Consider the following 9,087-nt stretch of genomic DNA (forward strand, 5'->3'; position numbering starts at 1 on the left):
CAAATGTCATTTTAGGAAAAAAAAAAAAACATTTAAAATGATTCTTAAACAGTTTATTAGAAAGATGTAGACAATAAAAAAAAGAATTTCCACTGTAATTGAACATTACTTGTCTCCCCTTACATTTTATTGACAGTGCAAATATAATTTGGTCATTACACGTCGCCGTATCGTTCCAACACTCCCTCGTTCTACTCTAGATGAACAAACGGAAAGAACCTGGAGGATAGCAACAAACCACGTGATGCGGAGGCCTAAAGAAAACTCGGAGCCTCTTTATCAGCTGTAAAACATTTCACCTTGCGTCTGCAGTCTAACACCAGTGTGCATGTTAGGTGGGTATGAAGTGAGAAACTAAATATGTGGAATTCATTCTGATTAACCGAGTACAGCAGGTGATCACCGGGAAGATGCAAATAGTTCTGCAATGAGTTGAGATTATCCCAATTTTACAAACATTAAACAAGAAGTAGAGGGAAACTTAAGCTGGAGCTACTGAAACAAAGACTGGCTTCCTGGATATCTAATTCACAGCACATGGAAGGCTTTAGAGAAACCCAATCAGTAAATGCACCTAATTCTTTTCTTAACTCATGAGATAAACTACACTGGTCGACTAACTCAAAACCACAACATTGGGAACAAGTGGGCCTAATCGTTTTTAAATCACAGTTAATTTGAAAACAAATTGTAAATCTCTTAACACGTATTGCTCAGTTGAGGACAACTATACAGTTTTTTTTTTTTCCAACAAATAAAGGTGTGCTTAGTTGTAATATTGAACAATAAAACAAGATACCCAAAAGGTGCAGTACAGCAAATGGAAGTGGAGATAGCTGCTCTGTACAATACCATGCATATCAACCTTCAGTGGACTGATTGGTCAAGAGTTTGGAGCTGAGGCTATGGATTTAAATATGGCTACTGACTCATATGTACAGTTGTTTGTCACTGCCTTCAATTTCAAGATATACATTTGTTAAGATTCTTCTTGCCCTCTGTTCTTCCATTTTCTTTCCAGAGTCTTGTGGTCTTCTACTCCAAATCTGGCATTTCTAAAACAAAATCAAGTGAAACAGAAATGACATTAAAGTCTCCGTAAAGAATTTATAGCTGCAATTACAGTCGGTACAAAAGCTCATAGATACTTACTCTCGTCATCACTATCCGCAGATTCATCCTAAAAAAAACCACACACACACACACACACACAAAGAAGGGTAAGATGAGGCTCAAAATTGTTACATGATGTCATCTCATTTCAGGACAAGAAGGCAACACTCTGCACCTCTCCTGATGCGAATGAAAATGTAGTGTTTGATCAGTTTTCCTTAAAGGGTACAAGTCTAATGAAATGAGAGAAAAAAAGGATTCTTACGTCATCTGCACCATCTAGATCAGGTAGGTCATCCTCACCTCCCATGTTGTTCATCATCTGCAATATGAAATACAAATTAATCAAACCACATCATGAGAACAGGTTTACCTTTAATCATCACTTTGCATTGGGTCTGACTTCCATTGTAGTTACACAGTTTCACAGAAAAAGTCAGCTGTTCTATAACATTTCCTGAACTATGTCTATTAAGGGTTGTTGGAAACTCATACATTTATTTTTTTTTTTGCAATCTACCAAATTGGCAGAGCTTAAAAGTAAAGCCATTGGCAATAATCTAAATGAGTATGACAAAAAAAAAAAGAAAAGTTAGAAGAAAATGTGAATGAATGAGTGGGGTAAATGCCCATGCATACATTTACGTTTCCTGGCACGCCTTAGAAATAATCAAATGTGATTACTGTTTTCTCACTCTGCATTTTTTGGTGCACTTATACTGCATTTCCTTCTTAAGTTTGTAATGAGCAGCTGTTTTACTGATTCAAAGCCAATTAGCAATGGTTGACTTGTTGAAACCTTCATTAAGAACAACAATGGCTGTCTTCTTGTCCTTTCTCTTTTTGTAATGGATGAGTAACAATTTACTTTGGATGACTGTAAATCTTCCACTTATGCTCAAAATACACATATTTGTAAACATATTTTTTTGAATGTAGATTTATTATAATACTTTTTTCACTGTATTATTGAACCACAATGATAAACTTAAAACAAAATTCTGAATGCCTGCTGTGTAGACTTTGTAAAGCAAACAACAGGTGGTTTAATAATTATTTCCAAGGCTTTATGTTATTTGCCTAATATATGTGCATTCGTTTAATTTGAAGCACTGGGCGTGAGAGTCTCTGTTTCTCTGTTCAGTGACAACACTACTTTCTCTCCTCTGCTGTTTTACCCTGTAGCTAAACCCCTCCAAACACAGAGTAGAGAAGAGACAGGTGAAGTGAAGATAACATTACTCAAGTTGTCAACAACTCATCACAGTAAAAGCTTCCCAACGAGTATAAATCCATCTAAAGACAGACAGAACCTGACCCTAAATGTCTGAAAGTCACGTCAAACGTCTGCTGTGCAATTCCTTGCTTACAGTTCTTGTTCTTCCTCTTACTAGCAGAGCTAATTTTTGCTTCTTACCTTTGGGACAAACTTGCTTGTTGCTGTTAAAATTAGACTGTAAACAAATTGGGAGCTTGATGTTTTTGCACAAACAGAAGGAAGTAGTGACATTGTCCTACTAGAAGTTAGAAAGCTTGAAAACTCCTTTACCACTCCCCTCAAGCAGCGTGCTGAAGCAAACAGTGAGTACCAATCGCATCATGTCTGAAAGAGCCATCAGCAAATTGCAGTTGTGTCGCGTTAATCATATGACTGAGTTAATTAACTAAAATGATCCTACATTCTATAAGAAAAGGATCAAAGAAAGAATGCAAATTTACCATCTACTGTCATTTTTCCAAATAGCTAGTATCATGTTCCCTACTATTATCTTGATTCCCTTCCTTTAGCCTGGATTTGGGCTTGACCAAATGCTAAGTAAATTTTGTTGGTGTTTCTGTTTGTTTTTTCGTAGTGGTTCAGGGTCAATTTGGAAAATGTTTCTTCGTATGTTTTCAATCAATCACCTTCAAGTAATTATGAAATTATTTAAGATTCAATAATCAAAGTGCTTACATCTGAGAATTGATCGAAGTTGCCCATCTCCTCATCCGAGTCGTCCTCCCAGTCTTTCCAGTTGTTGAAGTCGACACTGAGCCAACTCAGCTGTTGAAACACAAACCCAGCATATTCTTTTAACTGTAGCAATTTGATGTGATTAATAAATTACTTTAACTGCCTCATGCTACTGACATTTCATATTCAGGTTGGACACCACCCCTTACGTTTCATCAATGCATCTTATAACTACCTTAGCTTTCTCTTTCGTTAGCCTCGGCCACGCCTTCCCCGGCTGCGCTTTTCGTAGATAGCACAACACTGAGCGGTCTGTGCGTTTATGTTTGGACTCCTGCATTGAGGTGGCCAGAAAACACACCAATTATGATCACTTAGAACACTGCAATCTGTAGCACTGTGGAAATGTTTTAAAGCAGCGCTAATCGACAATACAGGCAATCAGTACAACTTACATTCTCATCAATAGCTTCAAAAAGGTCTATTTCATTCTCATGTTTGACATTGTCAGTTCCTCCAAGACAGCTGTGGACAAAAAAGAAATTACTATAAGAATGGAACAAACAAACAATTAAACAAAAAAAACCTTATGTTTAAATACAGCTCAACATCTTTGTTTGGAGTCAGCTAGAAAGCGTACCTGAAACCACACTTTGCTTTATCAAAATTGACTTTAACATCTTTGCTGTCTGCTACACAGAACTCTATAAAAACTGAGTCCCTCCTGTCGTACCACTTGGCAGTTGCTGGATGCCTGTGAAGAAAAAGAGGACATGCAAAAGAAGTCACAAGTCAGTACAACAATTCAAAGTACCACTACACAGATTGAATTGCTGTTGGGTTTGTTGTACAACATAGAAGATATCATTAGAGCAAGAAATTGGATTTTAAAAAATTAGCAGTCGTCCCAGTAGTGGTGACAGGCGGGTTCGACTTCAGGTACAGCGGCCTGGTGACAATCAGCCTCTGTATCAGGTTGCTGCACAGCATCTAGTTACACAGTGAGCTCCTGTATCAACAGTATCAAAAGTGAAACATCTGTGCATACTAATGCATGACAAGCCACATTTAGGAGACATCCTTACATATTCAAATCATCTGAACTCATAGGTGCCAAAGTTGAGTTTCTAACTCATGGGTCAGAATATTATGTGAAGTTCATGCCCAAATTGAGAAGTTCAATTTAGTTGCTGGTAAACTGGGGTGCCATGATGAGGCATGAACAAAGAGGAAACCATTAGTTCATTTAATTAATGGAAACAAGTCACATTAAATTCCAGTACAGGCGCATGTCAGGGGTTGAAGCTAACTAACCGGCCTCTGCTCCATTTAATTAGATTTTTTTAATGCAAGCTTCAAGCATGTTTGTTATCACTGTTCTCCTTTTAGCATTGGTCTCATTAGCCAAATCCTCTTACAAATCATCAATGCAGTGTATAGAAGCTAGTCGAGATTAATAGAAGTGCTAAACGTCACACGACTGTGTGGCCAAGCAGCTAACGGCTAATACGGTTGGCTTTGCTGGAAATAGTCCCAGATTTTCTTAATAACGCCGAAATCCTGACTTGTGACACAGATCTGATGCTAATCTAATGATAGCCTTCCAGGCGAAATCTCAACGACCCCCCTGCTAGCCACGCTAACAACGCTGCTCCAACCATGCGGTGCACCTGACCCGTGCTACGGCTAACTGTAGCTAGTTTTTCCAGCTAAAGCAGAGCACCCGGGTCCGCTAGAGTCACCGTGACGGCGTACGGCGGTCTTTTTACCCGGTGAGCTATCGTTAGCTCCCAGTTCATTGAGACAAGGCCAACCTCCCGCCTTTGCGAAAGCATGTTGTCAGACGGCCAGCGCTAGCTTGCTAAACGGGCTGTACTACCGCACTTTTCCCCCGCTGTGTCCCCACGTTAACCCGCCGCTACTTACATTTCTCGGCGTGAAGTGAGCTCCTTTATCGCAGATTTAAAAAAACAAAAACAAAAACAAAAACAAAAAAAAACAGCCTTGTGGAAATAATGGAAATGCCCGCAAAAAAAGAATGAATGCTGCCCACACACACAGCCAATGCAAACGCCTCTAGCCTGTGGACTCTACTCCGGATCTTGTTGCGTGTCCCTGGATGAGAATAGGGGGACTGACGCACTCGCAGCGCACTCGACGTTTCTAGAGCTTTCAGCCTCAGCTGCGGGTGATGTGAGGAGGCAGAGCTCAGACTGGACTCACCCTCTGCCTGGAATCCGCCGAATTTAATAAACAGACTGAATTAAATTAGCTATAGTCTCCGTAACATCCAGCACGGCCTCCTCAAATGACTTTATGTAATCCTACGAACAGTTAATAGAGGAGACTGCTGACTGTGGGGCGCATCACTGTGGTGTGTGTTTAATAGAAATAACTGTATAGCACAAGCAGCTAAACATAGAAACATTCAGTCTCTCAAATATATAGCAATCATAAATATGAACACACTTCGATCTAAAATCGTTTACATTATTATTATTATTGTTATTATTAGTAGTAGTAGTAGTAGTATTTCCATTGTAGAATAAATTAGTTTAACCTCTCAAGACCTGGCGTCCACATGGGTGGACATCACATTTTGAGTTATATTACCACAGTAATTAATTTTCATTCATTTATCTATTTATTATTTTATTATTATTTATTTTCGTTTTTTATATATTTTTAAAAAATTAATTATATATAAATAATCTAGTTTTATTTTCTTGATTTTTTTTTAAAATTCTCTTTGCTGTATGATCTGATCAAATAGCGAAGAGAAATAAAAAATGTATATCAAACGAGAGCCTCTTAAGAGGTTAATAAAGTGTAGATTAGGTGACTTAATTAACAGGAGACGTCCAAAGTCTTTTCCTGTTTTTATTTTCATAACGTGTCTACCTTTTTAAATCTATCAATAACATAATAACTATTATTTTTTTTATTACTAAATTAATTTGATATTTGGTTAAAAATTTGAGTAATTAAAAAAAAGTTAAAATTCTCTGATTGCAGCTCCTTAAATATGAATATTTTTCCTTCAGCTCTCCAACAGACAAATAAAAAAAACATACATTTTCAGTATTTTTTTTTCACTTTTTAGTAGCATGTCTCAGAGAAAAAGTCAGTCTACCAAACTAGATTTTTTTTTTAATGACTTAAATTAGTATGATAGCTACCTATAGTCTCCATACCTCATAATGATCACCAAAAATTACCTTATCAAACCCACTGAACAGTTTATAGAAAAGACTGCAGAACTACAGGGTGAATCTGTGTAGTTTGCACTTATTATTATTATTATTATTATCATCACTATTATTGCATAGCTTAACATACAATATCTCAAATGCATGATGATGATAAATAGAAATACATTTATATTTACAATAATGTAAATGTAGGGGCTACAGGGTGGCTCGGTGGTTAGCACCGTGTTAGGACAAGAAAGTCTCCGGTTGGCGTCCCGGTGAGGACACCTGGAACTGCGTGGAGTTTGCATGTTCTCCTCATGCAGCGTGGGTTCTCTCCGGGTTCTCCGGCTTCCTTCCACAAGTCCAAAAACACACTGAGGTTAATTAGTGATTCTAAATTGTCTGTAGGTGTGAATGTGAGTGTGCTTGGTTGTCTGCCTCTAAGTGTAGTCCTGTGATAGACTGGTGACCTGTCCAGGGTGTCTCCTGCCTTCACCCTAAATCAGCTGGGATAGACTCCAGCCCCCCACGACCCTAGTGAGGATTAAGAGGTGTATAGATAATGGATGGATGGATGGATAATGTAAATGTATTTTATTGATTAAATATTTCAATTATTCAATCATTTTTAAGGATTAAAAGCCTACATTCTTAGATTCCAGCTTCTTACATGTCAATATTTTCTGGTTTCTTTGCCCCTCTATGATCGTAAACTAGATATCTTTAGGTTGTGGACAAAACAAGACATTTCAGAACACATCAACATTTTTCACCATTTTCTGATATTTTATTGACCAAACAACTCGTCTTTCAACCAAGAAGATAAGTGACAGTGAAAATAACTGCTAGCCACCCTGCAAAAAGTAAAACAAAACACAATCATCTATTTTACTTCATTTTCCTGATGTGTTTTTTAATATAAAAACTGAACAAACAGACGGGGTCATTATAGATAAGGTAACTTAATAGGAAATGAAAAGAAAATTGATTATAGCATTGTTTATGTCTATATTTGTTCTTTGATATATTCTCTCGATTCTGCAACAGACAGAATGTTCTCTACACAAATTACTGGTCCAGCATTTTTCACACTTTTAGTGGCACGTCTCAGAAAAGTTCCTAAATTTTCTCAGTCCAGTCGGAACTTGTTGAAAACTCCTTTCTTACCCATTTCCCGGATATTGTTTATTTATTTCTATTTTTTAATTTGCTATGCTTTTTGAGTTCAATGGGTACATTTACCAAATAAATAATTGAATCGCAATCTCTGAGCTGATCACTGAGTTCCACATCTAACCAGTAAAATTACATTTTAGGACGCCTTCTGTAAAAAGGATCAGCAGTCACAAACTACATATTCTCCGACACGCATCATTTTCAAGTTTATTTCTTCTCTCGTCTTTTCTATAACTATAGAAAACTTCTTCTATCTTATTTGCTAATTAATACATTAGTACAGTACAACTAATACAGTATTTATTTTATATCTTTAGCTTGCAGATTCAGTTCGGTTAAGAAGACAAAATGCAGTTTCCCTTATCTAAGTGGCGATGTAGTTTTAATTTGTGTATAGCTGTTCCATATATTCACACCTTCAAATGTTTTTTAACACTGATTTTCGCAAATTGTTTTGGCAATTTTGCACTATGCTGTTATGTATTAATACAAATGTTGGCGGTTAGACGAGGACTGAGACCTACTCGAATAGGAAGGTAATAAAACAGTGTCACAGAACAGCTAACATTTGTATGTATATCAGCTGGTGTGTGGGAATGCGTTGGTGCTATGCAGCTATATTACTGTGATGTGTTAGACAGGAGCTCATCTGCTGGCAACTGGCTTCATGAGAGTTTAATCAGGCTGTAGATCACTGACTAGGTGCAACTGTAGAGTGATCTACATATACAATGATTCACCACGCTGCCTTATTTTGAGGAAAATCTAACCTAGACTGAAATGTTTGTACTCTGTGAACACTTTTTTTCACTGTACAACCCTGTGATGTATCAAACAGTTATCTAAAATCCCATCTGAACTCCTTTTTATGTTCTGTGTGCGTCCTCCTTTGCTGAAATTTAACTTTTTCCAGAATACTGCACCGAACAGTTATAGTGCAGTTTTTTAACCACGACCCTTGTGAACTACTGACTTTGATCCGACAGTCACTGGGTGAACTACCTCGCCTGGAAGACTTTTGTCTTTTGTTGGTCTGAGGACAAGTTTGCTTAGACTGCAACTATTATTGTTGTTAAGGCTGTTAATGTATATATACACTACTCACAATAAGTTAGGAATATTGTGTATTTACATGAGTGCTTTTCCTATTTGGTCTGAATTTTAATGAAATAAGTAAAAGTTCCCTTTAATGTTACTAATAATGAATGAGAAGAAACACCATTTTCATTAGTTTAATATTTATTACCCCCGAAATTTAAACAATAACAAGGATCGCCCCAAATAACAAAAATTGACAATGTCAATAGTGGGTGTTTCCACCATTTGCCGCAATGACAGATTGACAACGACGTCTCATGCTCCTCACTAGCCTCATGATGTTGTTCTGAGGCAATGCGTTCCACTGTTCCACAAGTGCTACACACAGTTCTGCCAGGTCACGTGGGGGTGGAGTACGCTCATCCAGTCTCTGCTTCAGCTGGTCCCAGACATGCTCTATGGGGTTCAGGTCAGGGGACATTGCTGGCCATACCATATGAGGCACTCCAACTTCCTGAAGTCGAGTTGTGACAATTCTGGCACGATGTGGTGGAGCATTGTCATCCATGAACAGAAAGTTGGGGGTGTGCTGGCGGAATTGGGGGATGATGA

General features: G+C 37.7%; 1 protein-coding gene across 1 annotated transcript; it reads right to left on the bottom strand.

Moving 5' to 3' along the window:
• Positions 1-38: 38 nt before the first annotated feature.
• Positions 39-5,200, bottom strand: LOC103358625 (prostaglandin E synthase 3). Its single transcript, XM_008283654.1, has 8 exons — positions 4,994-5,200; positions 3,708-3,821; positions 3,523-3,592; positions 3,303-3,401; positions 3,068-3,157; positions 1,379-1,435; positions 1,153-1,180; positions 39-1,055 (listed from the first exon to the last, which is right to left on the bottom strand). Coding segments are annotated over exons 1-8 (480 nt in total). The 5' UTR covers positions 4,996-5,200; the 3' UTR covers positions 39-1,035.
• Between the last annotated feature and the right edge of the window lie 3,887 nt (positions 5,201-9,087).

This window comes from Stegastes partitus, unplaced genomic scaffold (genome assembly GCF_000690725.1).
Source record: "Stegastes partitus isolate 25-593 unplaced genomic scaffold, Stegastes_partitus-1.0.2 Scaffold323, whole genome shotgun sequence".
Classification (NCBI taxonomy): Eukaryota; Metazoa; Chordata; class Actinopteri; family Pomacentridae; genus Stegastes; species Stegastes partitus.

Coding starts and splice junctions, on each gene's coding strand:
- LOC103358625 (XM_008283654.1), bottom strand. Junction 3,158..3,302: donor TAACGAAAGAGAAAGCTAAG/GTAGTTATAAGA, acceptor GTGTTTCAACAG/CTGAGTTGGCTCAGTGTCGA. Junction 1,436..3,067: donor ACTTCGATCAATTCTCAGAT/GTAAGCACTTTG, acceptor TTCATATTGCAG/ATGATGAACAACATGGGAGG.